The sequence below is a fragment of the Colossoma macropomum genome, unplaced genomic scaffold, assembly GCF_904425465.1.
Source record: "Colossoma macropomum unplaced genomic scaffold, Colossoma_macropomum, whole genome shotgun sequence".
Classification (NCBI taxonomy): Eukaryota; Metazoa; Chordata; class Actinopteri; order Characiformes; family Serrasalmidae; genus Colossoma; species Colossoma macropomum.
In genome coordinates, this window is record NW_023494810.1 from 29,812,490 (window position 1) to 29,833,974 (window position 21,485).

Consider the following 21,485-nt stretch of genomic DNA (forward strand, 5'->3'; position numbering starts at 1 on the left):
TCGAAGAAACAAACATTTTCAAATTGTAACCAATAAATGTACAAATAAAAACGTTGCAGGAGTGGGCTTTATTTGGTGCGTTTTAGCGTCTGTGAACACTCCACCCGTACTCGGGTCTGCAACAGACAGCTGAACTGTGGTCCAGAAAAACCCACGGTTCTCAGCCCACAACCAGACAAACGCTAGTTCACTGCTGATGGGAGCACGGTCTGTAATGAAACGAGGGACGTGATCAACAGAGCTTGATTTCCTCTCCTTCTAGCAGAACATCAGCGCTTTCAGCATAATCTGCCTGTTTTGATGTCTGACTCTCTACAGTCCCTCATTTGCTCCTGTTCCTGCACCACGAGCTGCTGTAAAATAAAATAATAGTGAAGATATGCGTTTGATTTTGGCTCATGGATCGGAACATATTTTTGGCCAAACATCAGCAACATGAGTGGTTAAAATGCAAATATATGTTTTTTAACATAACTGCAAATTTCACGACCTGTGATTGAACCAAATGGACGATCTGATCTTTTTCAGGCCCGGATTCTTAGGTTTTCAGTGTCAGCAATCAAGAAAATAATTTTAAAACTTGGTATTAGTTTTCCTGTGGGCCGCTATGCTTTGTAGTTCTAAACAGGTGGGCCTTGGGGTGGAAAAGGCTGAGAACCCCAGAATTAGAGATTACTTAACAGCTCAGTGGAGTTTGATGATTTGGGGATGCAGTTTATACAGTGATAGTTGGTGAAGTTTAGCGTTAGACTCGTCGCTCCAGTGCGAAAATAAAGAAGCAAACTTAAGACTCCAAACTGATCAGCTACATTTGAAATAGTGTGCCTGAATTGCGTAAATGCTACTTAATAAAGCCATTTCAGCAGATGCCTTATGATTCAGTTTTGCTGTATTCAAAAACTCTCTGGCCTGTGTGACAGACTCTCTCAGGGTTGTGGTACCACAATCGCACCACCCACCCGGACATGGTCACCGCGGAGGGCAGCAGACCTCTCTCGCACCTGCTGCGCTGCAAGATCTGTGACAAGGCTTTCTGCAACAGGAGCAGCCTGTTCAAACACCACATAACCAAACACCCAGGTGAGGAAGCTTCATTACTGCCAGGCTATAATGCTGTTTATTACAGTTTTATAACATAACAGTTCAGAAATGTTAAACACTGTGAATGTTTTCCTTAAAGAGACGCGCTCTGCTGCTGAAGAGCTGGATGAGAAGGAGACACAGGCTGGTAAATATGGGACGATTTTGCAGTTTGGCAAATAATGTTGCTGACCATTAATGGAAGCTTACTGCTAACTGCTAGCCTAGTAGCTTCTGTTCATTGTAAGATAATGTTCCAATAAGCCTTCCATTGCATTGATGCACAGTAATATCAGCAGATATTGACTGATTTGCCAGATTGATATGTGATCGATATGTGAGTCGTGCTGAAGAGCTGAATGTTTAGGTTATGCTGCACTAAAATGTCTGGATTTTATTCATTTTACTGTATTTGTAAGCCTCTAAAAATAAACAATATTTCTCTTAGGGCTGAAAGATTAATTGTTTTTATATTGAAATCACAATTTTTCATCATATTGCTGCAATATTTCTTATAGTCTGTTTATTCTTTACTACATTTTCAACCAGCTTATCTGATGTTTTAAGTGTGGAAATTTAACCTTATAGCACAGAGTTTGTGAACCTCCTGTAGATGAGTTGGACCAGTGGTCAGAGCACTGAACTGAGCTGGGAACCAACGAATAAGACCAGTTAGAGCACATGTGTCAGGCTCCGGTCCTTGCAGGCCGAAACACTGCAGACTCAGCTCTTTAGCTAATTAGCAAGGCCCTCATGAACTGAATTCAGAGCGTTAGATGAGGGTAAACGCTAATCTCTGCAGCACTTTGGCCCGGAGATCCCCAGTTTGACATGCCTGAGTAAGAGGCAACCAAGCACCCATGTACCATACATGGGACAACAGAACATCACAACAAAACTGTCAGTCTGCCACAGGATGTTCAGCTTTCAAGCATCAAGCAAGAAAAAGGGGATTTTCTGGTCTTCTGGTCAAAAAGAACCCTAGATTTATCAAGACTTTAATTTATAGAAATAATCACTATTTAAATTACAGTCACAATATTGGTAAGAAAAGTCATCAATCTCTTCTCTAATGATAATCCAGGGACACAGTCCCAGTTCCTACATTATAAGCATGTATGTATCAGCATCGGCAAATATGCACATGAAAAATAGCAGATATTGATACAAGCCATTGATATGTGTTCGTTAGAGCTTCTCTGAAGATTCTTGGCTGGAAATGTTCTTATTGTTTATTTAATATCCCTTCTGTGCTTGTCTTATTCCCAGGAGCCTCGCTGTGGAGGTGTCCGTATTGTCCATGTGTAGTGGGCAGTGAGCAGGAGTTGCAGCAGCATGTGTCCAGTGAGCATGTGAGCCAGCAGGGGTCCGTGTTTGGCTGTGTGGTCTGCTCTCTCACCTTCCCCTCCGAGGCTGAGTTTCAGCATCATTTCCTCACCACACACCTGCAGGTCATCCAGGAGGAGGAGTCCACCCAAATGGTAACATGTCCAGCTCTAGTTTGTGTTGACTTACGGTTGTATTCTTTTTGCTAAGCTAACCTACATGCTTACGTGGTAATTATCATAACTAACCGGTTACTCTGACCAGTTATGCTTGTAGCTAGCTTGTGCCTGTAGTCAGGTGAGGACTACACCAGTCTTCCTGTCCATTTCAGTCCACTCTTACACTATCTTGGTGTGAAGTTTGTGCTTTGAGCTCAGCACTGACACTCCCACATTTCAGGATGATGACTGTAGGGTGTCTGTATGTAACTGCTTCAGCAGATATGATGGAACACATCATATAGTGTTTCGATTATGTCATGCAGTTTTACTGCCACAGTTTTGGTAGCACACATTTTGGCAATGCAGGGGCTGTTGTAATGTTTGCAATGCTATAAAGCCATAGCTGATCCAGCAAAGGTAATAAAACACGTTTTTTAATACTCAGTTTGAATGTAATTTTTTTAAAAGCATATATTTGAGTGTATTGCTTTGATTTGATTTTATTTGTCGCTGTAGTGATAAATGAAAGCTGGAATGTAGGAGATTTTTGTGTACATATAGCAATACACAAGTTTTTCGATACGATATGTTGTTTTTGCATCCCTTTATGATACATTTTCAACATAGAATAAGAACAGAAATGCTAACATCTTGTATTTATTTATTTATTCAGTTATTTTAACTGTATATTTTTATTTATTTAACTGTCTATATAAAATGTAAACTATAATGTTGCATATAAATATGAGCATTACAAGTTAATTTACAATCCGATCTTGCGTTTTATGTATAAAGAGTGGCTAAAATGAGTGAAAGGGAATTTTCTTAAATGTGGCTCAATCACTCTCAGCAAACTGCAGAGGCCACAACTGAATAGAGGTGCAGGTTAGTAGCTATTAACGTCCATACGGAGTGAGTTATTTGTTGCACCCAGTTTAGAATCAGAGAATGTGGGGAGAAGTAACTACTTTTTTCTCCATGAGGCTGAAGTTGGCTCCCTATTCACTATTTTCTTACTTACATTTTCTGTTCCACCTTAAATGGAGCTGCTCCATTTAAGGTGGAATGGAAAATCTGAAAAGAAAATAATGAGAAAGCTGGGTAATTTTTCTCTCACTCCTGTTACTGGCACATTGGCGTGATGTCTTCAGAATGGTTGAAGTAAAATGGATGAGTGAGGGAGATGTTCGACTGCTTCAGGGCACAGAAATATACTGCCACTAGTCTCCTGCAGGGGTTTTAGTGACATCCCCCAAAAGTGGCCAACAGTTGGAGAGGAAAACGTTCAACTTTCCTCTGAAAAGCAGCATCAACAATGCACGTCTACTACAAACAGCACACATGGGTCTTTGCTATGCTCAACATATTTAAAAGTTCCGTTCTTCTGTTTTTTTTAATCATTTTTAGCAGGTTTGTAATTAAATATTTCTGATACCTGGGGTGCTGCAGCTCCCTCAGCACCCCTACTTTCCGCATCCCTGGAAAGAACAGTGTGTATTGGTTCAAACGACAGTGGGAGAATATGGGATCTGTTATGAACTGTAGGTGAACTTATTGACCTCTAGTTCAGTTCTTCTCTTTTGGCTCTCATAAAAAAATGAATCAGTGGAGTTATTCTACATATAAACTGAAAATATACTGACATTAATTGCAGTTCAAGTGCATATATATTAACTCTAGTTTTTAAATTGAATGTATATGTAGATTTTTAGAATGTATTGCTGGAATTAAAATAGCTATAATGGAGATCTTATAAGGGAAAGGCAGTTTTATAAGGAGGATGATGGGTGTGGGTGGATGGTGTCTTCTTTGCATCCCAGTCAAATTGAGCTCTTCTCCTTGATGTATAGTGGTGCTGAAATCACGCTATGAAAAGTAACAACATTTATAACTGTGGCAACCTGAACAGCTAAAAACATAACAGACAAAAAACATGATTCCACACACACTGCAGTGTTGATACATTGCAGCAGAATCATAAAAAATGTTTGGAAAGTGAAATAAAATGGCACCATTTTGGCAGTTTAGTATGTTCCCCGTCGCAACGTCTCCAATTCATCTCATCTGCTTGTTATCACAGGCCTGAATGTCTCATTAACTTCAGCAGAGACAGCAGGGTGCCTCTGACTCTGCAGATACAGATCATAGAATCATAGAACATTTTATTGACTTGCTCCTCTTCCAATCAGGTGATCCAAGCACAAGACACCTCAGCTGAGGGGGCGGAGCAGATGGAAGGGCTGGACCAATCACAGCTGTCCGGCTCTCAGCAGGTGTTTGTTGCCCTGGGCGATGACGGAGAGTCGGCAGCTGGCTCAGGAATCGTCGCGGTCAATATGGAGGACTTGTTGGCGGGCAGAATCGCGCTGATCTGTGAGGAGAATCCATAGAGCTGCGTTTACACCACGACTCATCTGTTCTATCCAAATCCACAACCTCATGTTTTAAATTCTGAGCCTCTTATACAGCTGTATGCAAACGTTTGGGCACCTCTAGTCAAATTGCATATTTTGTTGACATCCTAAGTGATAGTAAGTCAACACATCCTCTACAGAGAACACACGTCTGCACATTTCACACACAGTTACTGTTTATTTACTGAATTTAACATATTGGGAAAAAATTAAATGTAACATATGGCCTGTGCAGAAGTTACGCCACATTTTAGATTTTGTATTTTATTTTTCCCAATATGTTAAAATAAATAAGTAGAAATTGTGCAGAAAAATGTCAAATTTAAGTGCGTTCTCTGAAGAGAACGTGCAGTTTGACTGGGGGTGTTGAAAGTTTTGCATACAACTGTACAGGTACAGACATTTCAACATGTTTATAGCTTTTTTAAAACATATGCTCAGAAAATCATGTGGAAATGAGTAAATAGTGTTCAGACGTCATTAAACGCTGCAAGAAATGCTCTCTTGGCAAGTGAATGCGTTTGAAATGCAGACAGTAAATCTAATATTAGTCATTATGACACTTTACTATTATTATTATTATTATTATTATTATTATTATTATATTAAAAAAATACAGTTAGAATGTTTTCGTGTTTAGGGCTTGTCGGAACACACTTCTGCACAAAAATCACCTGAAAAGAACAGATTCCAGACATGAAACACTGCAAAAACAGTGATGTTGGCCATTAAAACAATCTGAAATGTAGACAGTATAATTCTTCTCATTGTGACGTTGTTGTGCATAACATAGTTATGAATCTTATTACTAATTCTTATTTTTTTGCTTCTTCTCCTTATTATTATTACTATTATCATCAGTGATAATAACGATAATATTTTTCAACCTATTCTGAAGCTTAAAACTGTCTTGAAATTTTTGTCTGAACCTGAAAACAGACAGAGAATTTTCTGTCTTAGTCCACCCCGACAAAAAGAATCATGTTTTGAGTGTGAACCCAACTCGAGCCCGACAAAATTCTGTCTGAAACTGACCCGACCTGAGCATGTTGATCGTGCTTTGAGTCCAAATCTGAACCGAGTACAACACAGTTCTGTCTGAACCGACCTAAACACATCAAGATTCGAGTCCAAACACAATGAATGAGTACAGCAAAATTCTGTCTAAAACTGATCGAAACTGGTCCATTTTTACCCAAAGTACAGAATAAAACTTGACAGGACCGCTGATATATATAATATATGACACAATATAAAATAATATGCTATAATATAATTCAGTTATAATTTTAAGTTTCATTTTGAACAGCATCTTAACCTGAACTGACCCCGGCACATATTTAAGAAATGACATCTGAACGTTCAGACAAATATTTCAAGATATTCGGATTATTTCTAGTCCTTTTAGCTTTTATAAAGTGATCTCACATAAATTAATTTCACCACATTGGCTGTTCAGTGGATAATTTCACCTGATAGGAGCACTTAATCTGTAAAAGTAGCGTGAAAATGTCGAGGATTAGGCTGAATATTAGTACAACCATCTCATAATGAGAAATCCTGCCCACACTTGTATTACTCAGTCCAGATGCTTTCACTTGCCAAGATATCATTTTTTTGCTGTGAGTAATTAAACAGCAGTGGAAGTAAGACTAGACCTTCATAGTGGACCAAACTAACTTTTTGAGTCTATATTTAAGTGCCCAGTATTCAGTGAGCCATCGTTGTGCTGACAGTGAGCTTATGATTTCATTATAGTCTCAGAAAAACTTTTGTTAATGAACCTCAACAATATATGGTACATATTTTAGTCATCTCTGAAGTTGTGTCTCTAGAGCAACACTGATATTTATTTATTTAATAAAACCATCGCAGGTTTTAATACTTACAAATATTGAGTCTGCTTTGTGACATATTTTAGTATATTTCACTCATAAAAAGAGTTGGTACAAAAATGAATCACCGTTATTTAGTAAACTGAAGCTGTACAAAGAAACACACAAATGAAATGAAAAGTTTAAATCAAAATAGAAAAAGAAAGAAAAATATAAAGTGGGCGTTTTTACTAAGTTGTCTGAACAGCCGGATACTTGACGTTGAGTGAACACACCCCCAATTAAATGACCAGTTAATCAGATACATTCCGATTATAGATTAAGACTGAGGTGCTGAGGTGTTTGCTCACTCTATTCAACAATCTGATAGAAATCTGTTTACATGCGTAATCCAGTCAAAATTACGTGCATGCGTAGAGCACTGCTTAGTGTACATGTTACCGTGACAACAAGCATCACGTCCAGTCAGAGTCAGATGAGCAGCAGTGAGCAGTGCTTGTGTTTTTAATTACTTTAAAATGATGTCAGACTCAGGAAAACAAACTTCACGTTTCCTTATTAAAGGAGGCCGAGAGGAAGATGTCGTGTTCTGAGACGCATAAGCTGGACGTCCGTCCCACCGCCGTCTTTTAAAGATCAGAGCATAAACTTCGTCTCCTCTGCAGACCAGTTTCTGCTCCGCCATGTTGAATGTTATAAACTTTCGCTATGACGTGACGCACATGATCAGAATATACTTAGACTTTCTGATTGGGAATGTAATCAGATACAGGCTTTTACACTGATATTATTCTTCTATTTAACAGATTATTTACAGGATTACCCACCTCATTCAATCGGATAGAAATTGTATTCCGAGTGGCCTCAATCAGACTAGTCTAGTCTGATTGAGGTGTAAACATGGACGTATTCTATTCCAATTGAGCTACTAGTCGGATTATCAGGCTGCATGTTCCTGTGTAAAGCATGTAGCTTCACACAGGAAAACTAATAATAGTTAATAGTATTGTTGCATTTCAGCCACAGTTATATTGACCTGAGACACATCAGCAGCTCCCTTTAGCAATGGGAGATAATAATACAGGTAAACATTGTTAACTAACATGCAACACCTATACAGGGCTGTGTTCCCATAGCTGTATTCTTATGCAGCAGTTTTCTGGACACACCAAAAGCTTTAATCCTGGACTGGCAAACTATTCATTCACTAATGACACAGTACCTCGAATTTTGTACCAATTCATGAATTATGTATTATGGAAAACCAAATTTTCCTCTTTTTTCTGAAATAAGTTTGAACGAGGGCGGCACGGTGGCGCAGCGGGTAGCGCTGTCGCCTCACAGCAAGAATGGCCTGGGTTCGATTCCCAGCTGGGTGACCAGGGTCATTTCTGTGTGGAGTTTGCCTGTTCTCCCCGTGTCTGCATGTGTTTCCTCCGGGTACTCCGGTTTCCTCCCACAGTCCAAAAACATGCAGTCAGGCTGATTGGACATGCTGAATTGCCCCTAGGTGTGAGTGTGTGACTGTGTATGTCTGTCTGTCTGCCCTGCGATGGACTGGCGACCTGTCCAGGGTGTGTCCTGCCTTCCGCCCAATGGCAGCTGGGATGGGCTCCAGCACCCCACCGCGACCCAGAAGGATAAGCGGTTTAGATGATGTATGTATGTAAGTTTGAACGAGTATATTGCAGAATGTACTTTTCACTCCCCAATCCATACAGTCCATATATGGAAATTGCAAAGGGGTCTAGCCCACATAACCATGTTATATAATATCCAAAACCACCAGTGAACCTCTCCATGCATCTTCTGAGTTTTTATATGTAATGTTGATGATGGTAAAATAGTAGGAAATTAGAAAAGACAAGTTTTCTTTGGGGACTATATTGCCTTACAACACTGTGCATGCACCTCTATGCCATGTATGTATTTAAAAATGTGTTTGAGGCCAAAATCTTATCTCAAACTATCATAAAACAATGTGTATTTATGACCATTTAATGTAATAACTTTCTGGGAGGGAGCTTTTAGAGGTGGACATCTGGTTCCTATCACCACCACTGTGAACAATTCTGACTCTGTAAGTTTCTCTAGAACAGAGCATTTCACACCAAACCACTCTGAATGACTTTGTTTACATTTTAGTCATCGAATTATCCAGAAATTTTGAAAAAAAAAGGGTGGAATTCTCCTTTGAAGGGCCATTTAGCCGAGTGCTTGGCTTAATCTGCATTCAGAAAAGCTCATATTCATTAACCACAGAATACAGTGAAAAAGAAATAGTGAAAGGCTGAAAGGTTAATGTGCAAAGTTCACTGGAAACGGACACTCCACCACTGGAAATCCTTTTTAATCCAGGAATAATCTCAGGAAAAAAACTGGACATGATATAAATAAGGATACAAGAAATATGCAACAAAATAAATGCCATGTCAACACAGTAACGTAGTCAGTAATGTAAAACTCAGCCCAACTGAGACGACCTGCTAAATAAATATGATAAACTGAAGAAAAAAGCTGAAAAATGGCTTTAAAAATAGTGTCTGTCAGGTCAGGTACCGTGTCCAGTTAACAATACATCCCTTACATCCCACAGAGACTCAGAGGACTTACATTACATGACATTTAGGATAAAATTTCAGTGAGCTTTAATGCTCAGAGGCGTCGGGTGAGATTTCGCAAACCACGTCACCTGTATAGGCTCAAAATGAACATTATACTGATGAAGGTCTGATGACGATAGTGGGTAATTCACTCACATCCTCAGAAAACACATCCTTCACCAAGTTTGACTGAGTTCTCTTTGAATGCTTTCAATGTGCTCACAGATATCACATTCACTGCCTGTTGGGGTCCAAAGCACAACCCATGTTATCAGATATTCCTCCACATATCATGTGCAGTTTCACATTTTCACCAGAGAGGTCTCCAAATCCCCAAATATTACATAGAGTAGCTTTAAACAAGCATCAATCCATAGTTTATAAACAGCCCATAAACCCTGACCGAATAAAGCATATAGAGGTTATTGCTCCTCTGTGGCAATCAGGGATTCCTGCCGCTGTAAAGTGCGCTTTAAGGCGAGACACCACAGGCAGAAACAACCGTTTTTGGATAAGAAGAGATCTACAGCGTCCTAAACTGTAATCATAAAATGTCACAACTCAGCTGAAGTACATTTATTTTGCTGTGTTGTGTAAATTCCTGCTCACTAACTTTAAAGTTCCTACCTTTTGGAAGGTAATGGTTTAGCTCCGCCCACACTAGCACAACCACGTCAAGTCACATATCACTGAAAAGCTTGTTTTGTGTAGAATCTAGAGAATATCTAAATATGTCTGTTCCCTTTGTAGTAATAACAACATCTCCATACGTGGTGTGTTTTCTGAGATCTCACTGCGTATTCTTAAAATAATTTTTTTCAAAATCAGTTTTTCTTTACGTTCAGGTTATAAATTACCTGCATTCTTGAACGTTTGTGTAAATTCCTACCACTGTTCTGGAGAATAATATGAAGATTATGTAATATATTGCTCATAGCTGCATTTATGGCTGATTATGTGTAATGCTCCAGAATAGGGGATATTATAATGCCCTTATAATGCACATATTAAGCTTTAACAAACCAGTGGTTGGTAGTTAACTGGCTGATTATTACTACATTATTTAGCATTATGTGTCAATAAGGCTTAACAAGAGCATTACGAGTGCTCTTGAAATGCTTAACTGTGTATTAATAAGCTGCCAGTTAATTACAACGACTTATGGCTTAATAAGTGCTATAAGGGCATTTTAACGCCCCCCCAAAGCTGAAGTGTTACCAGATTATCTATATACAAAATGATCTGAAATATAAACAATTTAATTACATTTTTTTAATTACATTTTACAGATTTTTTTTATTTTAGTCCAAAACTAGATTTTTGTTTTTAAAAATATTTCACATTTAAATTTAACATTTTTCAAAATATGCAAACGTATGCATATTTAAGTAGATAATGCCTGATCTGTATATCTGAAAATCATTTTTGGAAAACTTCCAATAAAAAAAATAAAAAAAAAACGCTTCACTGTGCTGTGATGACCCTGTTCACCTGTAGTGTCTCTCCTTAAATGAGTACCATTTCCATCAGCGCTAATGAGAACAGGCCAGAGGATAAAACAGATAAACGACTGATTAGGAAGCTCAAAAACACAGACACAGGGCAGCTCATCTGCACTGCAGAGCACAAATCATCTAGACAGCTGCATTGTTTTACACTCCAAGCGCATCACACAAACCCAAATCAGCTGAAGTAGCATGTCTTTAAGCAGTAAGTACAGAAGTAAGTCATGATGAAATGTGCAGTCACGTCTTCACAGGGAACATACACTGCCCATCAAAAGTTTGGGGAAACGTGGCCTACTTCGAATTTTTTTGAGTACTGTTTGAGTTTTATTTACAGAACAGCTCTACGTGATGGGTATATTTATCTTCACCTTCATGTTCAACAAAGTCTCTTCCTTGTTGGGAAGAGCAGGTTTCCTAAATAATGACTGGACAGTTGTTGTTTCCAAACTATTGTTAAAAGCACTTATGTGAAAGTTTTGAACACGTCATCAAATTACACGTTTTAATGATTTCCGAATTGAAATTTAACACGTCCTCTACAGAGAAGACTGACTGACACATGACTCTGTGGCATTTTTCTGCTGATTTTAGAGCACAATTTCTGTTTATCTGCAATGGTGAATCTGTTGGCAACGTGTGCCATAACTTTTGCATTTGATTTTTACATTTTTTCCCCCCAAATTCAGCAAATAAACAGTAACTGTGTATTAAAACGTGCAGTAGTGTGGTCGCTGTAGAGGATGTGTTCACTTATTTATGCTCAGAAAATCAACCAAGCGTTATTTGACCAGGGGCGCCAAAACTTTTGCATATGGATATTTTTGCATGACTATTTACTGTTTACATTACTGTCCTCTAAATTAACCTGCTTATTGCAAACTGACAACGAAATCGTAAAGGATTCACAATAGTAGTGGTTAATTTTGGATAATATTGGAATCATATCGATATCGGTAAGAAACGACATCGGACAGACGTTGAGACTTGACCGATATTTCAATCCAATGTTAGATGATTTTGTTTACACTTTGGAAGACCAGCATGTTTAGGGGATGCTGGGCTACTGCGCTTAAATATCTGCATCTTATTCATGTCAATGCATTTGTTATTGTATAGAAACAAATTTAATATCTTATATATTATATTTACAATAATAGTAAATAAATGCAGTGTCTAAAAATGTTTATGTATCAGCATCAGCAGATTTGTACATGAATGATATTACCTTCAACCCACAATTCCCACATCAGTGTGTCACCGTAAATCAGTGTGTGTGTGTTATATGCGAAAGTTTGAACACCCCTGATAAAACTACACATTCTGTTGATTTTCTAACTGAAAATAAGTGAATACCAGTGAAAGTGAATTGGCCAGGGGCGCCCAAACTTTTACACATGACTATTTATGCAGTATGTGCTCATTTGAATTTTGAACAGCTAGATGTTCCCAAACTTTTGATGGCCGATGTATATCAATATTAGGCCACAAATGCCGCCCACAGTGCTGCCGATGTTACGTGTGTAAATGAATGAGAGTCTAAATGGGGCAGTTTGTGTTGTGACTCTGCTTCACGTCGTGAGCTTCTTCTTAGGCAGGAAGGAGTTTGTGATTTGGTTCATCACCACCAGCGCGGGGAACAGCGGCAGCAGCAGGAAGCCGTACCACGTCGCTCCTTTCACCGCGGCCTGGAACCAGTCCGTAAACATGGCCGCCACGACTGTGATGGTGGCCAGCAGGTAGGCCACCAGGCCACAGGTGGCGTGGTAGAGGCGCAGGCGCGGCACGGACGAGATGCCGAGGAGTTTGGGGAAAAGCAGGCACACGCCACAGATCGCCTGCAGCGCTGTGGCCGCCAGAGTGGCTACACCCAGTATGCTGTGCCACGAGGCCAGGTGGGGGCGCCCCGACACGTTCTTACTGGCCACCATGAAGCCCAGGCCGGTGGCGGCGGACAGCAGCATCAGAGCCTGCAGGATCCAGTGCACACGGATCTTCCCTTTGCGGGACTTGAAGCAGAACGGGGAGCCGTCGGCCGAAAACAGCAGGATCCCCTCCGTCATGCAGAGACAGAACTAAAGAAGGGAAAGGGAGAGAGAGAGAGAGAGAGAGAGAGAGAGAGAGAGAGTGTGAGTGAGTGAGTATGTGAGGGGTCACACAAGTCTAGCGCAGTTTAGTGTTGATAAGCTTGACCATTTGCATGTGATTCAGGGAGGAGGGAAACAAGCATAAATCACAGTCATGCACAGGGACTGGCTGGACAGTCCTGGTCTGGACCGTCTTAAAGGGAAAGCTGGGAAAAATTTTAGTGGTATGTAAATATTGTTTTAAAACGTTTCAGTAAAAACGGTCCATATAGTTAAACTGAGCTGCAAAAACAGCCAGCTAATTAGCATTTTTGTGAAAAATTACATTTATGTCTATTCAGCCTATAGCAATTTAGCCCCGCCCCCTCACACTATAATACCAGTATACCAGAATTTTGACTGTGATATCAATACCAAACATAGCATCACAGTGCTGAATACCAAACGATACTATGGCAAAAACACTCAGTCTGAACACTTAATGTTTAATTGATTGAACAAAGTAAGAAATGGAACTTTTAATAAACAATCTGATTTTTAAATTCAATAACTTCCGTTAATCAATACCAAAATCTGCAAATGTTAAATAATCAATTATCATTATTGTTGTTTTTGATAATAGTAATAATAATAATAATAATAATAATAATAATAATAATAAGTGGTACAGAACCTTAGCATTAAGTGCTGGTTCTTTAAAAACAAAAAATTGTATTTTCATTTACATTCCATTCACAAAAATGATTTACTTTGAAAAAAAACATTTATTAAAAGGTTCTTTAAGGTACCAAAAGGTGTTATTCTATAGCCTCACTCCAAAGAACCCTTTTAGCACCTTTATTTTTAAACACAAACCTGGTGCTAGCTTGTTTAAATAAAGAATTAAAAGTATGAGGCGAACAACAAAGAATAGATTTAAACTGTTAATATCCAAAAGTAAAAGCACAAACAGAATTCAGGCTTCAAGATGGCTGCTAGTTGTGTTTTCAGCTATGGAATGTACTTTTGTTCATATTCATAAATAAAAAGTCTGTCATACAGAGTCAGAAACCACAGTCTTTTTGAAGTTACCTGACAACTCAACATGGTTTGAGGTGAATTTGTGATAATAGGCATGCAGCACGATGCTAATCGGTGCACATAAGCTTGCATTACTTATTAGCTAAATTAGCCTTTCAGCAAAAATAGAAACAATCAGACAACAAAGTAACATCTAATACAGAGCCTAGCTTAGAGCATCAGGTTAGGTCAGGGGTCGGCAACCCAAATGTTAAGAAGAGCCATTTTGTGCTTTCAACAAAAATCTAACCACAACATTTTAGATCCGTTTTACCATCTTGGCTGTAAATATGTCTCAGTATGTGCTCATGTTAGTGTAATGTGTAATGAACGTAAGGCTAACAAATATAATATAACCGAAAACACAGACTTACTTTGCTCTGATTTAAGCTTTAGCTCAGCTATAGCTGCTTTTCTCGCATCTCCAGCAGGAAACTTTTCCTCTAAAGTGGAATATTTTCTTGTAAAACGTCTCTCGACGTTTGACTTTTTTTGGCTATGTTCAGCTTCTCATTCAACAGCTGCTTGTTTGAATTGTGACACATCATATCATAAAAAAACTTTCTGAAGTATTGTGATATTACATTTTGCCATATCGGCCAGCTCTACTGAATGCTAACATCACACAGTCTCCTTTAATATCTCTGCACAAAGAGAACTGAATTGTGGGCCAAAACGTTTCATTAGTGAGTTTAATTCAGTTCAGCTCTGCCAAAAAACATAAGAATACCACAAATGTGACGGCGTCATTCGGCCCTAAAGACACTGTGGATCACCGTCTGCCAGGGTTCGATTTATTGGCAGCTTCTTGTCAGCCAAAGCCAAAGCCCCTGCAGTCTGAATGCGTCTCAGTGCAAACCAACATCCTTTATCTGTCACAGCGAACAATGGTTCCTCACAGGACAGAAGGACATTGTCTATAGATGAGGAGAAGCACAGTCTCCCCACACTGGCCACAGTATCACTGCTATGGAAAAGTCCATCACACCACCCAGTGTCTCTGCGTTCCAGGTCAGGCGTAACTATATACTGTGTGGTAACCTGCCGAGGGGGGCATGCAAGCCTAATTATTTCAGTACTCCGCCGTGTACTATTCATTATTCAGCACGGCGATGTATTATTCATTTACTGCCTCGAGGCTCTGAGCCAGTTACAGACGCATCATTCTTGAACAAAAGCGAACAAAAAGAAACGGAGCTCTGAGTTTCTTGCGACTGAGCGAAGAGGACAGGGATTTCATTTCATCATATGAAAAGGGCACAGAAGGTTGTGTGGAGTTCAGTCTGGGTTAATGAGCTGGAAGTGAAACAGGAGTGTACTTTGGGAACTTTTCACAACAGATAACATTTCATATTGTAGTCATATGACTAGATAAAGCTGATATAACTCACAATATATCAAAATACTAGCGCTGTTGCCTCACAGCAAGAAAGGCCAGCGTTCGATTCCCCGGCCGGGCAACCACAGTCCTTTCTGTGTGGAGTTTGCATGTTCTTCCTGTGTCTGTGGGTTTTCTCCCACAGTCCAAAGACATGCAGTCAGGCAAATTGGAGATGCTAAATTGTCCCTATGTGTGAGTGAGTGTGTGAACATACACCAATCAGGCATAACATTATGACCACCGCCTTGTTTCTACTCTCATTGTCCATTTTATCAGCTCCACTTACTATATAGGTGCACTTTGTAGTTCTACAGTTACAGACTGTAGTCCATCTGTTTCTCTGTATACTTTGTTAGCCCCCTTTTACCCTGTTCTTCAGTGGTCAGGACCCCCATGGACCCTCACAGAGCAGGTACTATTTGGGTGGTGGATCATTCTCAGCACTGCAGTAACACTGACATGGTGGTGGTGTGTTAGTGTGTGTTGCGCTTGTGTGAGTGGATCAGACACAGCAGTGCTACTACAAAGTGAACCTATATAATAAGTGGAGCTGATAAAATGGACAGTGACCGTAGAAACAAGGAGGTGGTCGTAATGTTATGCCTGATCGGTGTATATGTATGTGTGTCTGTCCTGTGATGGACTGGCGACCTCCCCGGGGTGTTTCCTGCCTTCCGCCCTGGGATAGGCCCCAGCACCCCCGTAACCCAGGAGGATAAGCGGTTTAGAATGAATGTATGACACTAAGTTCACATGCACAGTGCATATGACTGTTATTCCATTAAAACAGGCTGTTCCCCTGCATGGCCAGCACAAAACCAGCAAGCATTCCATGTTTTTACTGATCTGGTACGGGTTGAGTTTGTCACCCAGCATGGTCAGGCTGGCCGGCCAGCATACCAGTATCCAAAACACAACATATGCTGGTTTTGGTGGTGGTCTATGCTGTTTCTTCTAGCAGGGTTGTCTGCCGTCTGTCTCAGTTTACAATTACATTAGAAGTTAACCTTGTGAGAATCTCACCTCAGCTACGTCGCTACATGTACAAGTGGATGAACAGAGTTTAAGAAATGACTGCTGTACACCGTTCTTTGTTATGCAGTTCTCAGTAAAGGTTGGTGCTCTATGACAACATTAATATGTGGACATTTAAAAAATATTTCTATTGATTATTTCTTGTACAGTTCATTGTGTACACTACCTGCACAGTACAGCTATTATAAAATAATATTCAGAGTGTAGTATATTACATTGTGCATCGCTAGAACTTACCCCAAGTGACATGCAGAGAGGGTGCCAAGAAAAGAGACCTGCAAATAAACAAAAATTCAGTATACAAAATGCATTTATATCACTGCATAGGCCAATTGCAACATATCATGAAACCAGTGGGCAATTGTCAACTTTAAAAATCATTTAAAGAACATCATGTCTGTAACTTTTAGTTTATATGAATTTAATAGACTCAATGCTTTTTGTATTGGGGTAATACTCTTCTTTTATTATGAAGATTGTGTCAGAAACAAAGGGCTTAAAAAGGCTGGAAAAGTATCCAATCAAGATTTTTTTCCCCAGAGTATCTAGGTAGATACAGCAAGCAAGCTCTCCCATCGGTTAGGACTTCAGGAGCTGAACCAAAGGCCCTACACGTTAGATTAACCACCAGTGTAATTCTGAAAGTTCTAGATACGTCAGTGACTCAATAGAGGCTTTAGTCTAACCAGGTTTCAGTTAGTCAGTTTAGTCATTTGAAATCCCATAAAGGGCTACTAGCATTATCATTGAGGTGTTTTTGACTATGTTTTGACATCTATAGCCCGAACTGAAGGCCTAGTGCAAAGTTAGCGGTTCGCTGCTGCTTGCAATAAATTAAAACTGACGTAACAAGGTTAAAGCTGGGCCCTTATCTGGGATGCACACTGATCTGGGAACATCTGACATTGTTCAATGAAACCTTTTGTCATTTTCGTACTGTAGCCTTCTGTAATATCAGTGCTGCGAAGGCCAACACTGAGGTACTGATTAACAAACACTGTGTTGTGGAGCTCTAGTGCAAATCAAAGATTAGATGTGATGGACTGGTGAGTGGCCTGACAGGGAAATATCAGCTAACCCTCCAGCTAAATAACAGCCTTCGGTCATGAGGACGCCCTGCTGTAACTGACCACACTCGACTCACGAACTAATTATCAAGCAGATAAAACACAAATGGGCAGTGTAGTGGAGCTCCAGGGCTTGGAGTGACAATCAATGGCCCACAGGGAAGATAAAAATAAAGGTGCCTGGCTAAATTTAGGGATGCAGCGATATGGGAATTGTGAGTCAATGCCGACGGGACTAAATCTGGATTAACTTAATTAAGAAGTACATTTCTTTATTACAAATGCAATATAAGTAATGTAATTCAGGCAGTAACGGTAACCCAGCATCGCCTAAATGTACAAACGTCTTGAAATATCAAATCTTATGTCTAATGCCAATATATATATATATGAGATGTATCACTGCAAATACGGTCTTACATTTAAAAATCTTAACCTATTACAGTTAACTTTAATTGTCGGTAGACTGCATAATAATACACATAATAATGTATTATTATACATTATTATACGTTTTATATATATATATATATATATATATATATATATATATATATATATATATATATATATATATATATATATATTTATTTATTTATTTTTATTTAAGCAGTAATCTAACAATATGATTCTGATACCATTGTGCAGAGGTGCCCAATCCCGGTCCTGGAGAGATCCAACACAAATGGCTCAAATTCAGCCTCTTCCAGACTCTCTGGAGGCCTTGATTACCTGGATCTGGTCTGTTAGACCGGGGCTGGAGCTAAACTCTGCAGGACCAGGATTGGGCACCCCTGCCATTGTGCATCCCCCAAAAAAGGTTCTTCACACGTCTCATTGACAAAAAAAACATCTATTCATTTCAGGGAACCAAAAGTAGTTCTTCTCCACAGACTCCACAGAGTCTATGGGATGGAGGGAGAAGACCAGTCTTGGTGCTGGAGCTCACCTGTACGTAGAGTTTAGTGTGTTTCCTGCTCTTACGCACCTGAAGGGTGTGATCTGATCATAAGCTGAAGCAGGAAAAACAAGAAACAATACAGAGAGTCATAAACGAATATCTAAACCAAAGAAAAATGTTCCCAGGTCACTAAAAATGTTCCAGCGTCAGCTCTGTGGCCTGCACTGCACTGCACTGGTTCAGGTTTTTCCTGCTCCAGCACACCTAATGTGACTCAGATTTACAGCAGCAGAAAAAAGAACTACGCTAAATTACAGTCATATGCAAAATTTTAAGCACCCCGGCCCCATTCTTGTTGATTTTCTGTGTGAAGAGTAATTAATGCGCAATTTTGAAATAAAACATAAAGGTGGCCTTCACAACAGTTTTAGCATATTTTATCTATTTTTTCCCCAATATGTTGAGCTCAGCAAATAAAGTCATTTTTCATTAAAAGGTCACGATGTAAGTGCATTCTGAGGATGTGTTCACTTATTTTCACTCACAAAATCAACAAAACAGGATGTTTGACCCGGGGTGTTCAAACTGTGTGACCGTACGTTCATATATTAGGAGAAGCTGTCGAAGTACAGTTTATCTGACCCAGACTGAACCTAATCCTAGACTAAACAGGGATTTTCATCAGCATCGCAGTTTAGTCCAATATTAAGATAAATCCCTGTCAGAGGAGTTTAGGGGGCGGGGAAAAGCATTTATTTATGTATGATCATCACATTCCTACGGAAGTCCGGAGAAGCCAGGAGAGATAATTAACTCGTTATCTCAAGATAACCACAATCCAGAAAACTGTAACTACCTTAAGGCCCCTCTGGACTTCCGTACATTCCTCACCGCTCAGATGACTGTTTGCTAGTGGATGTTCTGCAGAGGGGTCAGTGTTGCACTGTAGACTGGAATCAGACTTTCATCAGCTAATCAAGTCCTTTATGACTGGAATGAGTATTACAGCATGAAAAACACTGAACCACTCAGTGAAGGTGAACTCCAGCACTAATCACTCAGAACAGATGGTTCTTCAAGGGTTCTTTAGTGAAAGCAATGGTTCTGTTTGGAACTTTGAGTTCTATACGGAACTATTTCATGCTTAAGTGGCTCTTTGCATGGTGAAATGGTTCTTCAGATTGGTGGAGAATGTGCTGTATGTGGTTCTTAATAGGCCATTCTGAAAATGGTTCTAGATAGCACCAGAAAGGGTTGTTATGACGTCAAGAAGAACCCTTTTTGGTGCTGTATAGGTTTCCATCCATCTGAAGAACAATTTCACCTGCATGCAATGAACCCTTTAATAATGCAAATGGTTCCGAACAGTTCCATGGGTTCGCAGTTCTAAACAGAACCAGGTTTTTTGAGTGTGTATGTCTGTGAAACACCGAGTTAAACCCTGTAAACTAAGTCCATTTTGCTGAGAACAGCAGAACAGACTCACTCGTCCCGGGTCTTGCCAGCGCGGACACGAGCACGGTGAAGCCGAGCGCGACCGCGTGCGCGCCCACGACGGCCACCTTGCGCAGGCACGCGTACAGCCAATACTCGCGCATGCCCAGTCCCTCCCCGACCGGGCTGTACTCCACGTCCGAGCGCATCTTCTCCTCGTCTCCTCTTTATCTCAGGATAAAGCCGAATTCGCGGCCCATTCCTGCTGCAGACCGCACGCCTCGCCCTGGCCGCGTTTCCCTGCTGTAGTCATTAATGTGTCCCGGGTTACACACAGTCCACACACCGCGAACGCCGCGTTTATCCGAGCCTGAACGGAGACCTCGCTCTGCCGGGGGCGGAGATGGAAGTTGTAGCTACATGTTAAACCGGTTGCTCCTATCTGAGCTCCACAGTCGCCTCCCGCGGCGAAATGAACCACATATTAACTAACGTTATATCCCAGACGCGTCGCCCGTTCACGGCGAGTAACGCTGCGTTACGTATTCCGGTACATTAAAGCACCGCAGGCACGCAGTTCTGACCCTCCCGCTGAAACCGCGAGGCTGAAATTCGCCTCCCGGATGGAAACAAACACACATTTCAAACCCACAGGCAAAAACACTCAGCTACGTCAGAGACCAACCCACTAGGAGAGGAGGGGAGGGGCCGCCAGGGCGATACCACTAATAGCCGAGTAAAGGGGGGAACGGCGGCTTTTCTAGATCATAATAGATTATTTTTTTGACTGGAAGGTGTGGTTTAATGTTGTTCCACTGCATTCCCCACATAATAACGTATAATAATGTATAATAATAATACATTATTATGTGTATTATTATGCAGTCTACCGACAATTAAAGTTAACTGTAATAGGTGAAGATTTTCAAATGTAAGACCATATTTGCAGTGATACATCATATATATATATATATATATATATATATACATATACATACATACATACATATATATATATATATATACATACATACATACATACATACATATATATACATATATACATACATATATACATATATATATACATATATATATATATATACATATATATATACATATATATATATACGTATATATATACATATATATATATATATATATACGTATATATATACATATATATATATATATATACATATATATATACATATATACATATACATATATATATATACATATATATACATATATATATATACATATATATATATATATATATATATATATATATATAGATATATATATATAGATATATACATACGCATATACACTCGTCTGGAAACTCAGATGCCACAAAGACCAGGCCATTTACATATACCGTATGGACAAAAGTATTAGGACACCTACACATTACACCAATAGGAGCTTTTATTGCATTCTAAATCCATACGCATTAATATGGAGCTCTTCTGGGAAGCTTTCTACAAGATTTCGGAGAGTGTCTGTGGGAATGTTTGCCCATTTATCCAGAAGAGCATTTGTGAGGTCAGACACTGATGTTGGACGAGAGGGCCTGGCTCGCAGTCTCCGCTCT

At 39.7% G+C, this 21,485-nt stretch overlaps 2 protein-coding genes across 3 annotated transcripts in view; one reads left to right on the forward strand and one right to left on the reverse strand.

The window, feature by feature from the left end:
• Positions 1-5,109, forward strand: part of zbtb40 (zinc finger and BTB domain containing 40) — a 30,105-nt gene extending 24,996 nt beyond the window's left edge. Inside the window, exons 15-18 of the mRNA XM_036560203.1 lie at positions 921-1,080; positions 1,181-1,228; positions 2,350-2,561; positions 4,757-5,109. Coding sequence (XP_036416096.1) covers positions 921-1,080; positions 1,181-1,228; positions 2,350-2,561; positions 4,757-4,957 — 621 coding nt within the window. The 3' untranslated portion in view covers positions 4,958-5,109. The remainder of the gene's footprint in view (positions 1-920; positions 1,081-1,180; positions 1,229-2,349; positions 2,562-4,756) is intronic.
• Positions 5,110-9,150: 4,041 nt separating this feature from the next.
• Positions 9,151-20,540, reverse strand: LOC118799809 (cytochrome b561 domain-containing protein 1). 2 transcript variants are annotated; one of them, XM_036559860.1, is made up of 3 exons: positions 19,941-20,540; positions 16,724-16,761; positions 9,151-12,999 (listed from the first exon to the last, which is right to left on the reverse strand). In XM_036559860.1, exons 1-3 carry the CDS (start codon positions 20,095-20,097, stop codon positions 12,496-12,498), a joined length of 699 nt encoding a protein of 232 aa, XP_036415753.1. In that variant the 5' UTR covers positions 20,098-20,540; the 3' UTR covers positions 9,151-12,495. The 2 variants fall into 2 exon arrangements, with proteins under 2 accessions (XP_036415753.1, XP_036415754.1); XM_036559861.1 differs by lacking the exon at positions 19,941-20,540 and adding an exon at positions 18,503-18,765.
• Positions 20,541-21,485: the final 945 nt, after the last annotated feature.

Coding starts and splice junctions, on each gene's coding strand:
- LOC118799809 (XM_036559860.1), bottom strand. CDS start 20,097: ATGCGCTCGGACGTGGAGTACAGCCCGGTCGGGGAGGGACTGGGCATG. Junction 16,762..19,940: donor GCTGGCAAGACCCGGGACGA/GTGAGTCTGTTC, acceptor GTTTATTTGCAG/GTCTCTTTTCTTGGCACCCT. Junction 13,000..16,723: donor CTCTCTGCATGTCACTTGGG/GTAAGTTCTAGC, acceptor TCCCTTCTTTAG/TTCTGTCTCTGCATGACGGA.